Source organism: Lepisosteus oculatus, chromosome 24, assembly GCF_040954835.1.
Source record: "Lepisosteus oculatus isolate fLepOcu1 chromosome 24, fLepOcu1.hap2, whole genome shotgun sequence".
Lineage (NCBI taxonomy): Eukaryota > Metazoa > Chordata > Actinopteri > Semionotiformes > Lepisosteidae > Lepisosteus > Lepisosteus oculatus.
Window position 1 is genome coordinate 14,724,720 of NC_090719.1, and position 20,994 is coordinate 14,745,713.

Below are 20,994 nucleotides of genomic sequence, written 5' to 3' on the forward strand. Positions count from 1 at the left end.
TTTCATATCTGAAGAATTCGTAAGGTACAGCTGGCACTGAATTTAAAACTGTATGTGATGACCGGGTGGTGGTTTCTGCAATAGCTGTGCTCTGGAATGTGAAAGAAATCCTGTAGACTTCAGACTCTCTGCACACTTGATCATGTGACTTGGGGCCTGAACACTGTGTAAACACTAAATCCCATTTCCTGTATCTCGTAATGAAAGCAGTGCAGGAGGAGATGACAGCCTACCTATTTTTAATACTCCACAATTTGTTTGGTCTTAGCCCTTAATTTATTTCAACAGCTGATGAGACTTTTTTTTAGGAGGTCATCAGTAATATTTAAAACCATATCACATAATCAGGGCAACGTTAAATTTGCAGACAGATTGCATGTTTTTAATAAGAGGATTTATTACTTGCTCAGGAACACCTTTACAAAATTAGGTAGTGCTAATGAGTTTACCAGGCATGGTATTCAGCATCAAGGATCGGAGAAAAAGATTTATGACTGAGGAAACTGAACAATCCTTAACCCACACTATCAGTGCACAGTTCTTTGAAGAGCCCCGCTAGGATTAAAAGAAGACCTCTGCAACACTCGGTTACAGAAATTAATACCTATTGTTTTCAATGAAAATGCCGTCTTAAAATGAAATGCATTTCATCAGCCTCAGAAAACGTGGTCTCTCCCTCTGCTGTGAAACCTCAAAGTTAATACAAGTGCAAAACTATGGAAGAAAATATCCCTTGTTCTTTTTTTTTTATAAAACCTGCTTTGGCATAAAAACTCAGTTTTTTTTTGTTCTGCTACCATTTTGTTTTTAAAAAAAGCTATATAGAATAAGTTGTAGTCGGTATTGCAGAGTATAAACTGTATTTGACCTTTTAAAGTTCTGTACCAGTTCTATTTCCAGCATAAAAAAAAATAGCAAAAATCACCTTTGTTCTGTGGTTGGTACAGTATGTGATACTATCCGTTTACCTTTTAAAAAAAAAAAAGCTTCAAACATGGAGCAGCAAAAGGAAAGGCTGAGGTTAAAACTACACAGAATGAAGACAAAGTGATTTTGATACCCGACGAAGGCTCAACAGCCAAACGTTTGCATTTTTTCTTTTCATCCGCGTTACAAAAATCCGCGCTACTTGTTCTTAAACAGCTAGGCAGAGATTAAAAAGACAACACCGAGCCACGGGCTGTTTGAGCTCCTCCAGTCACGATTGATTATGTGTTGGCAGGAGGAACACGGGGGGGTCACTAGAAACAGCAGATTTCTGAAGCTTGCTGGCAAAATCACATTTCCGAAGGTATGCTTACATCACCATATAAAACACATCAGACTCGAACAAGAACGTACGGGAAGAATGAATTAGTAATATAGGAGAAAACCGTACATTAGCGGACATGGGGGATAATACGGACGAGCAGGACTGGTTACAGTAAAGACATCGCCATTTAATTTGATGCAGCAAGTTCTGAACAATTTACATGGGGAAATGACTATTAAGGCACACTGAATCCTAAAAACACATGGCTTGTTCCTGGAGATGGTTCTGTCTGAAACTTGTTTTCTTGTGGGAGGTCGGAATATTTTAATTCCATCTACCCACCTAAAGGAAGGTTAGACGTTAATTTTACATATAAAACCTGGGTCTAAATTACCGACTCTACATCTACATTCTACATTGGATCTTTAATAAATCACTACTTTGGATTAATGTAAAACAAGAAATTCCAAACTCGGTTTGAAACTCCAGTCCTGTTTAACTAAGCCTGTCATTACCTGGTTAATGCGCCTGATCTGACGTGGGAGGAAGTGCTTGCCAGCCGAGTCCGGTCTCCAAGCTCCTCGCGTGATGCTCTGTGCCCCCCAGCTTGATGGAAACCACAGCCACCCACGGCGCTCGTGGTGAAATATTCCGACGTTTGGCTCTGCGAACACCTACGTTAATGACTGGATGGTTTAAATACATTCAATTCATAGCAATAAAACGTTAGTTCTGACAACAATACATTTCCTAATATAAAAACATTTTTACAAGGACCCTGAATCGTGTGGGCTGGGTTTCTATTGTTCTATAACTAGTGGAGCCGGTACATAGCCCCCTTTTATTGTTTTAGCATTACTGGTGAATTTTTTGAACTGTCAGCTAATTAGACCCCCTCGCCCCTCTGATCAACCAACCCCAGAGGGTGACTGCTGTCTGGATGTGTCCCCCTGGTGGGGCTGAAACCACAAGCTGGGTGGACACTTTCCAGTAAAAAAAAAAACGGGCCCCCATCAAATGACCGGATCTGGGAGGAGAGCCACCAGTACACGTTCCTGCGCCGGTATCACACCAGTAGCAACTACATCGCCTGCCCGGGGGCTGAGATAAGCAAAGCATACAACTTCACAGACAAAACGCCTACAGAAAATCTAGATCAGAGCTGCGGCCAGCCAGGGCAGCCTGCCCGCCGCCCCCCCCGCAGCGGCTGGCACTGCGCCCCCCCGCTCAGGCCCGCGGGCCCACGAAGGCCTGCATCATGTCGATAGGCAGGGGGAAGATGATAGTGGAGTTCTTCTCGGCGGCGATGGTGTTGAGGGTCTGCAGGTAGCGCAGCTGCAGCGCGGAGGGCGACTCGGCGATCACCATGGACGCCTCCTTCAGGGCACGGGACGCGTTCATCTCCCCCTCGGCCGCTATCACCTGGGGGGGACAGGCAGGCGCGGGGTACTGGGTGACCAGAGCTTACCGGGAGGGCAGCGTAACAGCCCACCATCATACATGAACAACAGTAGAGAACTGCATGTAGAACAGAGAGCAGGAGGCACTTCTTTACACAAAGGGTGGTGGGGGTGTGGAACAAGCTACCCACCCACATCATTGCAGCCAATACCCTTGGAGAAAAGGCTGAATGAGAGGCTTGAACCAGTTGTTCACTGCCGAACGGCTGAATGGTCTCCTCTCATTTGTAACCTTTCCGAATTCTCCAATATCACCTGTCCAGCAGGTGCGTGGGGGCTAGGCAGAGCAAAGCAAACACAGAACGAACGTCTGTGGTCACCGACAAGAGCAGCTGAAGGAGGCGCTGCCACTGTGAATCTGGATGGAAATCTGATGGCATTAACGGCCATTGTGAAAAATGGACACAAACACAGAGGCCACCATGAAGGGCTACGTGTTCAATAACTGGGGCTGTCTGCAGTCTTCTTGGAGAACAGACAGTGAGTGTGTAATACCATGCGTTTGCCAGCAAATCTACTCGGGGAGAAAGGAGGCCCTGAACGCACAGCAAAGGGAACTCGCCACACCCTCTGTACAGAATTTATACAGACATGCACAGCAGCTGAGCTGACAAGAAGAGCTGAGCCGCCTCACGTTGTATTTAACAGGATTCAGTCTGCCGGGTCAGTGTGCCCACTCTCAGTAATTAAAGACGAGCTTCAGAAAGACCCGGCTGCCCGTCAGAGGTTGACACATTCAAAGCGGGCACCCAGAACGCTCTCCAGGGTTGTAGAACACCAGGGGGAGGGGGGGCGGTTTCCTTCGTGGGAATGAGGGCGTTTGTTTACTTCCCAGATCTGTTTGCACTGTCTCGACCCCCAGAGAGAGCCACGTCTCTCAAGCTGATCTACCGCGGGCCTAGGAAGCAGCGGGGAGGAGGGAAAGCTCAGGGGACAGGCCCTGCCTGCTCTCCTGCCACGACACTGGGTTTATTTCTGGTGCTCGGTGGGGACGCAGATTCCTGAACTCCCCTCCATGGCAGCTCAGGCTGACCTTCATCCTGCCCGATCCCCTCCCCCCGGGGGGGCTACTCACTGCTGAGGGGGAGGGGAGCCTTCCCTGCCTGCACATCCACTCACAGTCTGATCTAATCTTGTATACGGCACTTTAACTTAATCCTGCGGCCCGCTGTGCATCCCTGTCTCTCAGAGTCCTTCCTCCAATCTAGTGCAGTGCACGGCAGCCCCCTCTTGCAGTTTCTCAGCCTGGGAGCGAGAGCACGCCTGGGTGGCGGTGTGGGGCGACGGTACCTTTGCCCGGGCCTCCCGGGTGGCCTCGGCCTCGGCTGCCATGGCCCTCTGCAGCTGCAGCGGCAGTTTGACGTCTTTGATCTCCACGCGCTCCACCTTGATGCCCCAGTCGTCCGTGGCGTCATCCAGGGTGGACTGCCGGGAGGCAGCGGGGAAACATCAAAGACAGCTCGCCGAGCAGCCCCCTGCACACTGGCTCAACTGCCCCTGCTCTTCACTCACGACTCCCAGCAGGAGCTGCTGCGTCTATTCTTAGCTGGCCGGATAAGACGCTCACATTTCATGCCATTACAAATAGCAATGTACGAGTACAAATAGCAACGGCCCACTGTAGAGCACTGTGCAACCTTTTTCGCTGCTGCTTGAAATGAAAACCAACTAGTATGCCCAGAACCTACCCCGAGAGTGTGACTGGGTCACAACACAGAAGCCCGTGTGGGCTCAAAGCGCTTCACTGTGGCCTGGACAGCACGGCTCTGCCAGCGCAGACAATATCATTCAAGTAGGAAGCTGCGTCAGCATGCGCAGGCAGCAAGGGAACCAGTAATGGGTTTATTCCCTGCTGAAAAGAAACGCAACGTTTCGGCTGTGGAGCCTTCTTCTTCTCCAAAGAAGGGAGTCTTCTTTGACACCCGAAGACGTTGCGTTTCTTCTCTTCGCCGTCCAGCAGGGAATAGGCCCGTCACTGGCTCCCTTGCGGTACGATGTCTTTTAAAGCAGGACCCGGTGCCCGTGCAGAGAATGGAAAGGGATCCGCTGTGGGGCAGGTCCCCTCGCTCCGTACCTGCATGCTGTGCGCGATCTCCTCCCGGTCGGACAGGATCTCCGACAGGTTCTTGGTGCCCAGCACGTTCCGCAGGGTGGTCTGCGCCAGCAGCCGCGTGGCCGCGTCGGCGTTGGTGATGTTGGCCACGGCCAGCGTGGCGTTCTGCACCCGGTAGTACACCACGCCGTCCACGCTCACCGTCACCGAGTCCTTGGTCAAGACCTGGGCGGCGGAGACACCGGGACGCCGCTGAAACACTTCCGGACACGTCCACAGCGCCAGCCGGCTGCCCCTCTCCCCCCAGCGCACTGCTCCCAGTCAGCGCTGGGGAAAGACTCTTGTAAAAGTGAGTCTTTACACTTACAGGTTATTTACGTAAGGGATTTCACTGTAAAACTCGGAACAAGATGGGGGGGAAACTTTGTTCGTTTCAGTGAACTATGCAGCGTGTGAATAGTTACTTTCACTAAGTTCATTTTATGCAGTTCTGGAAACAATTCCAGTGAGTGCCTCTGCACCAGTAGTGCTAGTGGCCCTTCAGCAGTTTGCACTCGGCCTCCTCAGGAAAGATCAGAGCTGCTTGAGTAAAGACACAAGCGACTTGGCAATGACCAAACTCAGCGCAGCTGCAGCTTGGAATGCGAAAACAAACCATAAACAGGCAGAAGAACAGCTCAGACTGCTTGTGTCATTAGAAGACACTGCCTTTCTCTTTCGATTGCTTCAAAACCTTCTGCAGGAGTTCTGCTTACCTCCTGTGGGGGGATGTCAAAGGTGATGGTGCGCATGTCCACGTTGATGAAGCTGTCAGTGCAAGGCAAGATGAAGAACAGACCTGACAGAGACAGCACAGGACCGGTAAGTATTGAATCTGGAATATTTTTACCCATGAGAATCCTCACACTGCCAACAAAATGTCGTTTCCAAAGCTTTTCACTCCAATGAAAAATGTGCTGCCGTTTCCTCAAAGCTACTGTGATCTCAAAGGTTCACACACGCAGCAAGACACAACGTAGCAGTGGAAGACAGCAGCACTGGTAACTGCAAAAATGCATAAGCAATACAAAATTAAAAACATCGGGTCCAACAGATTTAATGTTGCTTTTCTTTTCATGACAGGCTTAAGTAATTAAATACATCACATTAAAAATATATTACCTTTACTGAGGATGTTAGTATCAGGTAGGATCACGTGGAGAATTACTCCTGGCAGTGCTGATGCACAGACTGAAGTAACTGATCTCGGTTCAGACTGTTCTGCATCTCTTCCAGTGTGACTGGCCAGCAGGCAGAGCTGAAACAACTAGCTAGTCGGCATGATGTTCACCCTGACATCTTCATACTGTACGTGTTCTCTTCTGTCAGCGCTGTCCAGGGCAAAGTGCAGTCATCGGTGAAAAAATGGCTCCGCCCATTCTCTCATAAGCACATAAGAAAGGCTGCACATGAGCCTGTTCATTGAGCCAAGGATCTTATCCACCTGTTTCTCGGAAGCAGCCAAGGTATCAGCCTCAACACCATGGCCCACACTCCCACCACCCTTTGAGTAAAGATGTGCCTCCTGTCTCCGGCGTTAAATGCACTTCCAGGCAGATTCCCCTTGTGTCCTCTGCTTGGTGTTTCACTCTGGCTTCTGAAGAACCCGATGAGCTGACTTTGAGCACACAGGTCGTTTTCCTCTCCAGGACAGATCTCCTGTCATTCTGCTGCTGCATGGGTTCATTTTTCAGGAGATTTCTCTTTCTGTAGCCACTGCTACAGTATCTCACACTGATTAGCGTCCTGTGATGTGATGGCCCCGAGCCAGTCCCTCACAGAGCTGCCTTGTTCTTCCTTGTTTCTCTGGACAAGCAGTCCATCTTCTTTACTCCAGCAGGACACGGCTGTATCTTTCACAGCTCTTACATTCATCAGAATCATGTGTTCCTGGACATCTGTTTGCACAGATCTTTAATCAACACTTGGCTATTTTAACCAAGTGCAACACTTAGGCCCTGATCTCGGTCTGAAATCACGTGATCTAAGCTCATGATTGTGCTATCCCATGGGGCAAGACTATGCAAACCTAAAATGCAAATAACATCACGTATGCTATATACAGTATTCAATGGGCTGTTGATGTAAAAATGAGTGTTGCATTTTCTTCCTGCTTTATTATGGTCTGGGAGCTTCTGGGCTTCTTCTAGGACTGGAATTGCTTAAAGTTGTTTCCATTAAAACTTCAAATAAAAAAGAATAGTGTAATAAAAAAAGCAATTTCACTGACAACCTTCACTGACAACCTCAGTCAGGAAACATTAGAAACCTCTAAACAAACCCCCACTGAGAGCAAGCTGATCTCGTTTCCCGGCGAGCGCTATTATTAGCCAGTTCTTCCGAGTATCCCCTTGTCTTTTCATTCAGGCCCTGGACAGCCTGCTATTGTTTCATTTGTATGCAAGTCAGTTCTTTCTTGGAACTGAGTGTTCAATGCACGAGCCTTACAGTATTATGGCAACAGCAGTACAGTTCTCAATTATACTGTCCATCAAAGCATGCTGGGGTACTGTTAACGCTGTGAGACTGATGTACAGCTTTACTGCATGAATGTTTTGTTGTTTTACTAAAAAACTATTTGTGCATGGCAGGTAACTTCAGAGGCATTTTCAAAGCCATGTGAATATTTGACCACAAACGTCTGAGTGTGCAGACCTCCTGGTAGCTAAACAACCTTCCTGATTCCAGACTTCAGTCTTCCAGTATCAGAGGTTGCCAGCCTTTCCTGGCATCTGCCCTCTTCTCTTCCTGTTGTTTTCGTGCTCAGTCTCTCCCTGAAGGGGCTCCTAGCAGGGAGCTGGGCTACACTAATGAAAAGCACTTGTGCTCGGTCAGCTCATGCTCCAGGTCTTTGCTGAACCCCTTAATCGCTTTCAGTTCCTCAGCATGTCGCCATCTGCCATACCACTGTTGTGCTCCAGAACTTACAACTTCCAGTTTGCGAGCAAAAACGAAACTTATAAAACTCCCGGACGAGTTACTTAAGGATTTCTTACATGAAAGCGCTCAGACGGAATGAGCTGAATGGGAATGGAATGGGTTGGGAAACACTGTTTTAACATATTGATCTGTTTTATTCATCAGGGCAAATGATATAAATGTCATAATGGGTGAGCTAGGCTAATTACGTTGCAACCGATTCTATTTAATCTTGTACGTATCTTGCTCTGTACAAAACCTTTGAGGACATCCTGAGTGGCTCAGACCATAATGGTGTGGCCCTGAGCTCAGCTTCTTAAAGCCTTGTGCACGTGCAAGGGTATACTCTCAATCACGCCAGAATAAGAAACGTGATTAGCGATTCTAAATGTGAAAAAAGACAAACAAAGCTGCTGGGAAAGCCTCATGGACATCCCAAGGAAAACTGGACTACAAAAAGTGATCAGAACGGCATCCACTTGAGCAAGTCAGAAACAATCTAGGAAGCATTCGTATTTGCAGTGAAGGATAAGAAGAAGACCTTTTTGTGTAATTCAGGGACTCTCCGAGTCCTGCAGACCTGCGGAGTCTTTTCACTGGATTGCACATATTTCTGTTAGCAGAAAACAGAGGCACGAAGCGCAGAATGGTGTCCGATTCGTGGCTGCTCTGATGTGGTTTGGGGAAGGCAAGGGCCATGAGTGACTGGTGCAGGAGGCGGGGCAGGGCCTGACACAGACGTGGGCGGTTTCCAGTGCACTACTGCTTTACCTACTGAGCTAAAGCAGCAGCGACCGCAGACAACAGGAACTCACTTCACAGACCCTCCCACAGATTCCACAGCAGTTCGCTTAAAGCCCGATCTGAAACAACACTCCCATACCACAGCAGAGGAAATGGATGCTGCTCTTTGCTTTTGTTACCTTTGGTAAGAGAACGGGTGAGCTTAGCTACCAGGTTGTCTTAAGCTCTGACTTGACCTGGTCCTGTTCCTCTGAGCTTGCTCTGATGACATTTCACAAGAGAGAGAAGATGTCTCCGAGGACAGAGGAAATTAATGCGAATGTGTAAAAACGCACATTTGAAGCACACAGTATCACAATGTGATCAAGCGTAAACGAGAACATTGCAACTATGATGCAGTCTCTTGAGAGGCAGAGCTTAGTGACCCACCTGGTCCTTTGGCACCACCTTTCAGGATACGCCCAAGTCGAAAAATGATGGCCCGTTCATACTCCTTCACAATCTGCGCAGAGATACAAGCGCACACGCAGAGTCAGCACACGACCACTACAGCTTCTCCATCACGATGAGCTGTGTGTGTTTAGGGTAAGACTGGTTTTAATGAGAAAAGCAAACACAAAAGCCAATGTTCTGATGTCACAAACTGCAGAGGACTTTCTGTAGGAAGTGGCAACAGTTAAGTCTTCTGTGAAAGTATTGGATGTAGGATTTGCAAAGCAGTCTATGATTTTAACATCATCAGATCATAGTCTACTTTGCAAATCCTACTACCAATACTTTCACAGGAGACCTGTTACCACTTCCCCTGCAAGTTCTTTCTTTGCAGGTAGTATCGTTCAAATGAGAGCGACCCCTTGGCGCAAGGAATTCTGAAGCTTTTGAGTCACGTCCCTGCAAAAGACACTTCCACGTGGCATAACATGACAGTTCGAGTTCTGAAGAGCTCTTATTGAGCAGTGGTGTTGAATGTTGTTTGGTATTATGGTATTGTTCTCTTGTATGTATTTTATTATTGTCATGTACGTCCTATATTTAAGAGCTCTTGATGTGCAAGACGAATTCCCTTAGGGGCAGCAGAAGCAACTCCATTTCTGTACAAGCTCTCTTCCTCACGAAGCCAAGCTCACCTCGGTCATGTGGATACTACAGCACCACAAAACCAGAACAACCCGGGAGACTGCTTTAACTCGCCGAGCGTGGAAATGTGGAATGTTCTTGCCCGACGGGCCGCCTGAGCTGACCGCCTCACCTTGATGCACATCCATATGGAGATGGGAAGAGTGACCAGTGTCAGCAGAATGGAGAATAACACCAAGATCCACCCACAGACACCGATACTGTTGTCGGCTTCTTCGAGTGCTGCCGGGAACAAAGGAAATTCATCAGCTGCCACGAACAAACACTCAGCATCTGATCTCTGAGCTCAGATGACAAGCTGACAATACGGCGGCTGTCAGCCAAAGCGATGCATTCCCACCTCCGCCCTGCAGAAACTGAGTGGGTGCCCTCAGCTAAGCGCTTTGGTCATGCTCCCACGTCACATGTCCTCAAGACGCGTTTCTCCAGACCATGCACCGCTGCAAAGCACTCGCCGGCCTGCCGTTCCCCAGCTTTGAACTGACCCTGTCCGAGTGCCCAGCTGGAGGAAGGGCCATCTGACCTGCTGCTGTACTTGGCTGACAAGAGCAATTGTGGCCCTACTGTGGAAACGTGCAGAGGTCATTTGCTATCAGGTCAATGTGGAATGGATTCTAAACAGGGCTAATTAATAATAACTAATAAACCTCTGAAAGATCTCAGTCGGAAGGTACTTGAAAAATCCTCCATAATATATTTAGAGTCACTGATCACAATCTAGGTGGTATTTTATACCTCGAATAGCTGCTGGACTCATAATAGGAGCTGAGCCACAGGGGTTAATTTCATTTCAGTCCTATAAAAACTATTTCATAGCTCCAGGTATTTATTTAGGTTATGGACAGTTTACAACAATGATCTAATTCTTTCTAGATGCCACCATCTGGCAAGACCTTGATTCACCTAAAGGGGAACTACAATGCTATTTTTAGATTGTGGTGCAAGAAAGAATTTGCATTTGTGAATGAATGATTTTCAGTGAAAGTAAAATGTACACAGTAATGTGTGAAACCTCCAATTTACATCACAAAAAAGACTACATTTCCAGGTATGCGCAGCGCCCTGTTCTGCAATTCATAACGAGGCAACAAAACTTCTGGCGAGGTGAAGCGGCCCTGTTAAACTGTAAATAAGCAGGCATGTGAACACATCTCTTCTAATCCAATAGATACATTGCTCTCGACTTCCGAGACGGATTTGCCATCAAACACTCGTTACTTGTTAACTCTGCATGCAGATCACATTGGAACATTCCACAGTGAAACCTCTGCGGCACAACCTGTGCTGATTCGCTTGTACATCACAGTACATGAGTCAGTACAGGGACTAGTGAGCAGGAAGGGACGGAAGTCACAATTCTCACAACTCTCGCTCTCGCTAGTGCCGAGACAAGGAGTCACGGAGACCCTATAGTGCTTTCACAACGTTCACGATTTTGTGCTTGATCCAGAACTTGTGAATGGCGCGATTCCATCAATGAATCTATTCTGTTACCAGGGTATAATAGCCAGTCTGAGAAACTGGGACTTCAGTTCCCCTTTAACATGCACTGGAGTTCACTGCTTGGCAGGCCTACCTTTTTCGAAATCGGCTTGTGTGAACCGTGGTGAGCCTACAGACAGAATTCACACGTTTAAGACAGACACAGTGTGTCTGGGACAGCACAGGGCAGGAGGAGCAGCTACTGACTGGATATTCCATGAATACACTGTGCCATTAAAGACATCATCTACAAGTTCACATCTCATATAGTAGGATTACCCACGGGCACTTATACAGATGTTGACCCACGTTTATTTTTCTCTATATCTCAATGGATTTGTGATCACTTAATTGCATTTTTAATCATCAGCACAAAGCCTTTGCAATAAAAAAACCCCAAATTACCACGTACTGTAGCTAAAAGTACATGTTCATGCATGATTGTAGGCAGAGTACACAGTAGTCTCAAAAACCTTGTGAACACCCTAATGTCATATAGCAATCAAATTTAAATGACTTCACAGTACAGTTATTTTGCATGCTTTTGGTATCAAAAATGACACGATAGCTATTGGGCGATCATGCATTCCCTCATTTCAGACTAGACTGGGATAGTCTTCCAAAGGACACAAGACACTTGTGATTTCCTTCCCTAATTTTATTACTTATATGCATTCATTGTTTCTATTCTTGAAAAGTCTTTTAGGATGTTTTTTCCGAATAAACGGTTACATACAATAAAGATGACAATTAATGATATTACTATTAACCACAAGTGTTATGTTTGTTGTTCCATCATCTGGTGCTCTCTTTACACTTTTTTTTAAACCGTTATCATCTTGTAGCAAACGAAGGAAACACTATTATTAAAACAAGAAGAATGTGTTGTGATGTAACGGTGTGCCTCTGACATCACAGCGGGCCAGTAACCCACGCAAACTACAGTAGCTCGGAACAGGGTTGCGATCTACACTGTATCCCGCATCAGAACTCTCAGTAATGTACAAATGCAAACAATACTATGCGACTACAGCACAGACCAGAGGATACCAGCGCCTCGAAACTAGTGACGGGTTCTCCGCGACGCGTGATTTGCACAGGTTCCCCCGTTTGATTTCAGCAAAAGCGTTAGCGCAGGATCAGCGTTTGTGAAAATATGTTTACAAGAGTAATCCGTTACAGTCACAAGCTACTTGCGTCAGGGATTACTTCTGAAAACGCCGAAGAAGGTCGGGGGGAAAAGTACGTTTAAAAAAAAAAATCACAGGTCGCCGTGATCCATGCTATGTCAAGTAAAGTAATACATTAACTCACAACATAAATTTCTCCCAAACATACTTATTAATTATGAAGACCCTGGGGATCTGAGCCTTTAGCATTTAATTACGAGCACCACCGTCACCTGTATCCCATACACATGACGTATAGGTTTCTTCACAAATGTCCCAGTTCTGTACAGAAACCTACAAGTTTATAGAACTGGGACATTTCTATGGTAACCTGTAGGTGATTTTGGTATGGATTTCCCGAGCCCCGTGTACGAAAAAGTATCTGCTGTGCATTTTAATATAAATACATACGTTTGCATTCAGCAAATCCAAGCGACGTTCGCGTGTCCAGCTGAAAAGCGGTCAGCGGTCAGCGTTTAATTCAGACGTGACAATGCGCGGGGCGTTGGAGCAGTACTGGAGAAACGACTGAAAATGATGAGCTGGGAAGGTGGGTAGAGTGTTAAATTAACTTCGGAATAACTAGGTAACATATTAAAGGAAAAGAAATCGCTGATTCGGATTGAGACCTGTACGGATAACCACCGACCTCTGCTCACGTTCAAGAGTCTCCACAAGTCTAGAGGCATGACCAAATATCACAATTTCCTGTGCTTTCAAAGCTTCTGATTTTATCATATCTTTTAATAACACTGCTGTTTTTTTTTTTTTGCTTGTCCCCAGAGCTCGGAATAAAAAGGTCGATTTATCTCCGCGCCCCGGCTTAGAAAGGTTTCTGTCCAGGCCGAGACCTGTCTCCACGACCCGTTACAATCCCTTTCAAAAATCGATACGTCGGGTCAGAGGCTTCACGGTCCAACCAAAATCGATATTCGTATTTATTGTATTCATCCTGTGTAGTGCGGCACTTCCATGCATAAGAAACAGTGTATCCACGAAGCTATCAAGAGCACTGTTTACAACTCAAGATGATCTGACTCGCTAGTTTTTACAGAAGAGCTGAAACACCGACTCCTGGTGTCCTCCGAGACCCGCTGTAGCGCCCCCGATGCAGGGACACGCCCCAGCCCGGAGAGCACGGATCTATGAAGACCGTACAGCAGTACACAGGAGCCCAAGATCGTCCCAGCTGCTGCGTGATTAGGGATTTCACTCTGGAATACCTGTCCTCTGAAAGAGGTTGCTGTGTATAGAAATAAAATAACCGAAATCCCCTTTCGTGTGTTTTTTCTTCTCTTCGAACTGGATTCTGCACTATTCCGTTATCTGATCTCTCCACGTTTTACACACGGACGTCTTTTCCCCAACATTTTGAACCAGAAGGCTGTACTGTACAGAAAAACTAAAGAAAGGGAGGAGAGGGGGTCTTCAGATCGCGCACTCTCTATGCGTGCTGGATATATATATAGACCGGAGGCGTCGCACACCTAGACCTCTTGGGCAAATATGAAATACACAGCACAAGAAGAAATGCTCAAGAATGAAGGCAAAATGCATTTAAAAGTTAAAACACACAAAAAAAACAATGAAAACGCGTTACCTGCCTGGCGTTCTCGTCTGTTCGCGGTTTTCATGTCTCGGCTCTCCGCGTTGTCCATGGCCGGAGAGAAACTTTGCTGTTGTATTTTTACAACACCACGCAGGGGGAGTATTTCTGGGGTCTGAGCTCCAGCGACACGAACCCTCTGACGTCACGGCAGGAAAGCCCCCCTTCCTCCTCCTCCTCCTCCTCACCCTGTAAACAAGCCTGGGAACCACTTCTGCGGGGGGGGGCACCGGCGGTCCTGCGGCCCCTCTCCGCCACGCAGCGAGGGCTCAATCGCGTCGACACGGGCCTGAGAGGCGAGCGGAGCCGATGCAGGCACTCTAGTGCTGCGGGCCAGCTTTTATGACGGCGCATGTATGCCGAATCCACAGCCCAGGGCCGGCTACGGGCGCAGGCGAGCCAGGCGACTGCTTGGTGCCCCGAGGCCGCCAGGGGGCCCCCTCTCTCCCTCCCTGTGCAGCACCCCAGGTCTTTTAATCGACTCGCTCACACTGGATCGCAGAATCCCCTGCAGGGGCTCGTTCTGCTGCTGCTGTGGGGGGGATCCCGAAACAGGATTTAAACTCAGTCGTAATCGAGTCCGTAACGTTTCTGAAGCGCGGAAGAGCAGAGCCGGCTAACTGATCTCCAAGCAGAGGTACGCCAATCGAATTATACTCGCTTTAAACACAAGTCACGTCACTGTAACAATGCATCCCGTGCACCGCGATGTAATAATTTGTATTTCGTTTGGTTGGGTGTCTGTCAGCCGCGTGTCATTAGCGAACTGTATGGGCAAGACACATTTTCAAACTGGACACGTAGACTACGTCAGGTGTTTTACTGGAAGTTGACAGATTCACAATTGTTCACACGCCGTGTGAATAGAAATCTAGGTATGAATCAGACAACGGCGTGATAGCGAATGGACAGCGCGCAAGAGTGTTCAGCGATTATACGTGATCGGGATTAAAATCGCCTTCCTCGCGGTTCCTCCTGTATTTTACTGAATTGTATCGTGAGCTCAGCTTGTAGCCTTCGGATTAAAGGTTAGAAATTAGCGTCAACCTTGCGCCAGGAACAGTGTTCCACAATTCTCGTCTTCTAAATTTGGATCAAGCGGTACAGTTATACTGTTCGTGTCTGATAGGCAATCTCACCCGAGATTACTGTACGTCACTCATTGACAGTGGTTCCCCAACACTTTCCACTCTATAACCTGTGTATAACTTTGAGAGCTTTTTAAATTCATCGAAATTATTTTGCATCTCTCCCTCAGAGGTGACAATTCTGAGTTAATATAAAGCGTCTAAATACCTGTCGCACGCTTCTTCCACTAGTGCAGTGCCAACTATCTGATATTAATACAACATTTTTACCACCTGCACTCTTTGCACTTGACTACAGTAACTTTCTTATCTTTCAATATATTAAATAACAGCTTCGCTAGTAGTAATAATAAGGATTGATGTGATGCTCCATTGATTGCAAAACTAGTTATTACATCCTTATCACTATACTGTTTTCCATGTAATACACCGGGGTATAAAACATTTAGATGATTTTAATCGCTCGTGTAGTTTTTTTTTTAATAAGTTGTCTTAATAATCATTTCAGACATTTTGGTTAAAACAACAACAAAACATTAGTATTTTAAGCTCTCAGACTTCATGTCCGACACATGACATACAGACTCCAACTCTACTGCAAATGTTGATGCTTTATTTTTACACTCTCATTCGAAAAGATAAAGTCTTGTCCAGTCGCAAAAAAGACTAGAAAAGCGCATTACAAAGGCGTCTCAGCTTTAATGCTTGAAAAGCGACCAAACAGGGGAAACCTCGTCTCTGAACCCTGACTTGGCTTTAGTCAGGATAAGAGATGGACACGCCCGGTGTTTTGCGTGGCCGGCCTGGTGGCTCTGCGGGCTGAACCATCGGACACTTCTAAAGTTCAGAAAAGCACCTCGACTCCCCGTGAGTGTCGTGAATCGAAGACGAGCCCCGAGCCTCCCCGTCAGTCTGAGATCTAGGCCCCGGGTGAAGCTCTCACGCTGTCGGGGTGAGTTTGTGGAAGGGGCTGTTCTCTACCACGCCGGCCGTTTTGGGGGGCTCCATTTTCGGGGCTCTCCAAAACTGGGAAAAGGGGGGGTTTAAGACATTAATTAATGAATAGTTCTTCATTCAATTCTAAAAAGCAGCCCCTTATACCACTGAGACACCTGCAGGACAGGTGTGGCACTAGCAGTGAGAGAGAGGTGCAGTCCTCACTAGGAGCGACAGGAGTCTATCTCCAGCACATTTCTCTTGATACGATCAACCGGCCGCAAGCTAAACGAGTCTGGCGAACAGTCTCGCAGGGGAATGTCGCTGTATTAGGCTGTCTGCAACTCCTTAGCCGTTATATACTTTATGCATGATTTGGTGAGTTACAGTTTCGATTTATCTTCGGTGTGGTGAGTGTTGAGCCCTTGTAACAGAATCCACAGCTGTCATTCAGGAGCCGAGCCCGCCTCCAGAGTGACCTTCCTCAGCGGACACGCCCCGTCCACCTGTTCCACAGGTGCGCCCGGCAAGATGGCGGCGGGGAGAGTTTCTGCGGCGTGAGGTGCGTTTGCGTTTTGTTTCTATTTTTCTTATTTTAAGTGCAAAAATCAAATCTTACTTTGAGGAAAGCTAGACAAGAATGTATTGTTGTTGCTAATTTAGTTTATTGCATTTGTTTCGCTTTAATTTGTATTTTAGGACGCCGAAATTAGCGTCCTGTCCTTTTCAGCGTGCTCTCGGAAGTTTTTAAAGTCTGAATTAAGCGTTCTTATACTTACATCGTTTATTTCTTATACTTATTTTTCATGAAAGTACGTATTTTAAATATATTTATATCTAGGTTGGTTTCTTTAACGAAAAAAGCTGTAGAATATCTTCAAACATTTGCTTTATAAAGTCAGTAGCTGTGTAATCTCTCTCCTTTCGGATTTGGGCTATATTAACGCTTTCCGCTCCGGAATTCTTAAATATTGTAAAGATAAAATTAACTCATTCGTAATGTTTTTATTTCTCCAGGTGAAAAAAGGATTCCATGAACGGGCCTCCAGTTATGAAGAGGTGTTTTTTTCCTGGTAAGTTATATTCCTACTTTCCGCTATACTATTTATCTTTGTGTAAGTCGGTTAAGACAAACGTATTTTCCAACATTTTAACCCCAGAACGGGTTTATACTGACTATATAACCGATTTTCGTTCCGTTGTGCTTTGATAAATAGAAAGTGGAAACTCTAAGGCGCTGTTTTTTAAGATTATTTTATTTATCGAATCCATTGGGTAAAAATTGATAATACTAACAAATTGTAACCATTTTTCAAAGCAGGGAGTTAAAACGAATGTTACAGATGATGTAAGTGGTACTTGCTGTAGAGGTAAGTGGTACTTTCTAAGTTTATTTATTCATTCATTTATAAGTAGAATTGAATTTCTATGTGGCTGAACGTATTTTCTAAATATTGGAGTAGTTTGACTGGGATGTATCTGTGATTTCTCAAGGAATTACCTATTGCTTTCTTATTGAATTTGTTCGTGTTTTTATATTTCTTTATTCAGGCAGCTTGTTTGAAAAGTTAATTTCACAACCTCAAGTGAATCGATTCTGCAAATCCGAACATGATCCTTTTTCTTTTATCTTCAGTTCTGCGGCTCCTGATCCTCTGCGCTCCAACGATCTCCTTTCCAGCTCCACTCCAGCAACTCGTCGTCCGTTGGAAAGTTCTTCTCGACAATGTGTGCTTTTCCTGACATTTGATTTTTGATCCCAATGGCTTGATCTGTAATGTCCCGATTCAGTGCTGTATTTTATTCTTGACCTGCATGTTTTCTGTTGACTGCTGCTATTGTATGTGCTGTGAATTCTGCAATAAAAACTCTTGATTTCATTGTCTGCATTGTCGTGTATTTTTGAAGGTGCGAAGGGTTGTCTCGCAGTGTGCGCCACGCACCGCAAGGGGACACCCATCGCACGTGTACCTAAAAGTGCGAAGACGCCCGCCTTTTTAGATAGTCTCTGGGGGGGAAAAGGGTCCCTAGCAGGGAGCGTGGGTACAGCCCTGGGGGGAGGAGAACTGAGGATAGCTCTAGCCAAGCCCCCTCACTCCCAGCTAGAGGGGAAGGGAGGCTGGAGATGGCCTGGACCCGAGAGAGACGAGGCACCCAGGGCGGACTCAGCCTATCAGTCACAGCTTGCAACTGACAGCTTTCTAAGTCCACACCCCAGGAGACCTGCCTCTCTGCAGGGACCAAAGCCACCACCAACCTGCCATCCTCTCCTGCCAGGAGCGAGTGGGCTTGGCTAGAGCTGTGGTCAATCAGCCAGCCCCCGCCTACCCCTTTCCAATGAGGGAGGGTGGGCGAGGCTCGGCTTGATTGCTACCACACCCCGAAAAAGACCCCAGATACTAAGTTTTTTGGCGGGAAAATCTGGACACGCTTAAAAAGGGGGTAGCCTTTGACCTTTTCAAGTCAAAAAGCGATAGGGTGTCCCCTTGCGGCCACAAACTGTTAACAAAATCTCTCCGCCAAAAAACTCACCACCATCGGGGTTTTTCAGGGCCAAGGGGGTACAGAACTCTGCACAAGAAATGAAAGAACAAAATCAAGGTTCAATCAACACTTTATTGAGCGAAAGTTGCATACAAAACAAAACATTACAATACGTCGGATGCACAAGCTTCGATGTGAAAATTAACATGCATTTCAATTACAAAGTGTCAAAGCACGGCTACATTAACGCTAAATGCTGTTACAAGTCAACAGAGTACGGAAGATCTGCATGCAACTACACGGCAAAAACAGAAACATACAGCACGTTACTGTTTCTCCAAGGCTTCTGTCGAGCAGCGATCAGCATGAAGACTGGACCTTCGGTGCATTTCCTGCAAAACAACAGAAATCAGTCTGAGCTGTGCTTTCTGTAACAGGATCTCAAAATGATCCCAGCTAGCTAGTTCGAGTATTGACGGACACGTTCAGAAGATGAAACTGTTTAAAAAGATTTACAGTTGGAATAAAGCAATTAGCCTGGTGTAACAGAAAATGTTCCTGTTCAACCGGGTATTGAAGTGGATACATTTAAAGCTTAAATTCAAAGCGTGAACACCGAAGGCACAATACCGCTACAGTGTATCGATTAGATGAAAACTACCAAATTCTTGTTTTTTAACGATGTCCAGTTTGATTAGCATATTCTTTTTCTGAAACAACCCGGTTAATACGTGAGCAAATAATCCAAATCTTTCTAGGCTCAGTTATTTTAATTATGAACCTGCTTTTCGCGCATCAGAAAGCTGAAGTGATCGCAGTTTTAGCAGAAAATTGCTTTCTTTAACCAGCAGGCCTACAGTGTTGTCGGGTCAAAACCATTTCTGCCCTGGAGAAATCTAGTATCACACCTAGTTTGAGTTTTCTTTTGACAAGGTGCATCGTGTTTTCCAACAACACTTTTCGGCAGGTACAGATATAGTGTACCTCAATAGGATCCGTGTAAAAGAATAAAAACGTTTATACTTACACGGTTAATTCCAGCAGCTGAGCCAAGCATGTCCTGCCCGAAGACACCAAACTGGAAACACAAGAACAGAGATATTTAGACGACCATTTAAGATTATTTAAACCAATGTGTCGTAGTAGCAAACAGCGTTTTCAACAGGGTAGATAATGCAGAATTTATTTCAATACGTGTAAAGAAATGAATAAAATGTTTATACTTACGTTTGTACGCGAATCTTGTCCTGGCAGAAGACACTAAACTTGAAAACACAAAACAGCAGAATTTAGAATTTAAAACCATTGAAAATAAAACGCATTACTAACAAGCGAAAATTTTACCACTAATATAAGTACATGAGCACACAACTCACTCTGTAAAATAATGGAAAAAAAAACTTTACAATTCTAAGTAGGCTCTTTTCGATTTGGATAAACACATATACTTGATTTTGCGAGCAAAGCTCACGAAGTGCTTGATAAAGATTAAGATAAAGAAACATAAGAAAAAGCGACGTTTTCATTCTGCCAATAAAGCAGTCTTTACTGCTGAAACGGAGCTTTTCGTCGATGTCTGTGTAACACAAGCAAGTGGTTTGTTAAAAATAAGAGAAGCGTTTGCAAAAGAAAACGGTAAAAACAAACTCTGTTGAGCTCCCAAAGAAAATACGTGTTTTAAAGCTTCCTCCCGAGAGATGGAAAAACCACATAATTACATGAGTTAAATTTGATCAACATTTAAATAAAGGAAAAATAAAAAATAATCATTAAAAGACGCGGAACAAACTCACCCAGCTCCCTTCTCCCCCGCTGAACCTGGCGGACAGGTGCGCGGGGCGTGGCCTGTCACTGATGTCATCGGGATGGGCGTGGCCACAGACTGACGGTGCAGGTAGCTTTTTTCTTGGCTCCGCCTGAAAACTTGCGGAAGAAATCCAGCGTGTTTTCAGAAGCCCCCATGAGTTACACGTTTCATAATCTTTTTTCCACGACCGTCTGCGTAATCACAGTACATTTAATCCTTATTAGTATCCGAGAGCCACAGGAATGTGAATGAAAGAATTTAGACAAATGTAGGCGAGCTGTGGGTCTAAAGTTCGTTGCAGGACACTTACTGTTCTATAACCTGACTTATCTTAACGCTGCACCAAAAAGTTAGATTTTGTATCTGTAAACATTTATCATAAACTGAATTTACCACCTTTTTTCTTCTTATTAGTCATGCAGCTGGTGTGTTTATTTAAGACGTTACGAGAGCATGAGAAAGTTCCAACGAGAGGACAGTATTCGATCCGTGGAGCCCTTCTGGTTACTGGTATCAGCTTGATTCGCCAATCTCATGCAGCCATTGCTCGAAGGAACACAGGCTGTTGGTCTCAACAAAATGGGTGGGCCACTTGTGCCATTCTCCCACAACTCTTTGTGCAATGGACTTTTAAATACACTTCCCCATGGCATCCTTTCCCTTGGGTTGTGTCAAAGGAGTTCACACTGTATTGTGAACCTCTGTGGTGCCACATCAATGCTTTACTGATGAGAGGACAGTAATTGATAATGGTGGCTTTTCTTGGGCAACAATGCCACCTGGAAGAAAATGGGTATGCCCTAACTGGATAATCAAGG

At 45.8% G+C, this 20,994-nt stretch overlaps 1 protein-coding gene and 1 long non-coding RNA gene across 4 annotated transcripts; one reads left to right on the plus strand and one right to left on the minus strand.

Annotated features, from left to right (window-relative positions):
• Positions 1-377: 377 nt before the first annotated feature.
• Positions 378-13,942, minus strand: stom (stomatin). Of its 2 annotated transcripts, XM_015367067.2 has the most exons (8): positions 13,856-13,940; positions 11,181-11,216; positions 9,717-9,826; positions 8,897-8,969; positions 5,521-5,603; positions 4,787-4,990; positions 4,003-4,137; positions 378-2,674 (listed from the first exon to the last, which is right to left on the minus strand). In XM_015367067.2, exons 1-8 carry the CDS (start codon positions 13,911-13,913, stop codon positions 2,480-2,482), a joined length of 894 nt encoding a protein of 297 aa, XP_015222553.1. In that variant the 5' UTR covers positions 13,914-13,940; the 3' UTR covers positions 378-2,479. The 2 variants fall into 2 exon arrangements, with proteins under 2 accessions (XP_015222553.1, XP_006640808.1); XM_006640745.3 differs by lacking the exon at positions 11,181-11,216 and having other exon boundaries at positions 13,856-13,942.
• LOC138224951 (uncharacterized) lies at positions 12,692-17,765 on the plus strand. Of its 2 annotated transcripts, none has more exons than XR_011183456.1 (4): positions 12,692-12,805; positions 13,039-14,498; positions 16,320-16,447; positions 16,903-17,765. It is a non-coding gene; the product is annotated as an uncharacterized lncRNA (long non-coding RNA). The 2 variants fall into 2 exon arrangements; XR_011183455.1 differs by having other exon boundaries at positions 12,697-12,805; positions 16,329-16,447.
• Positions 17,766-20,994: the final 3,229 nt, after the last annotated feature.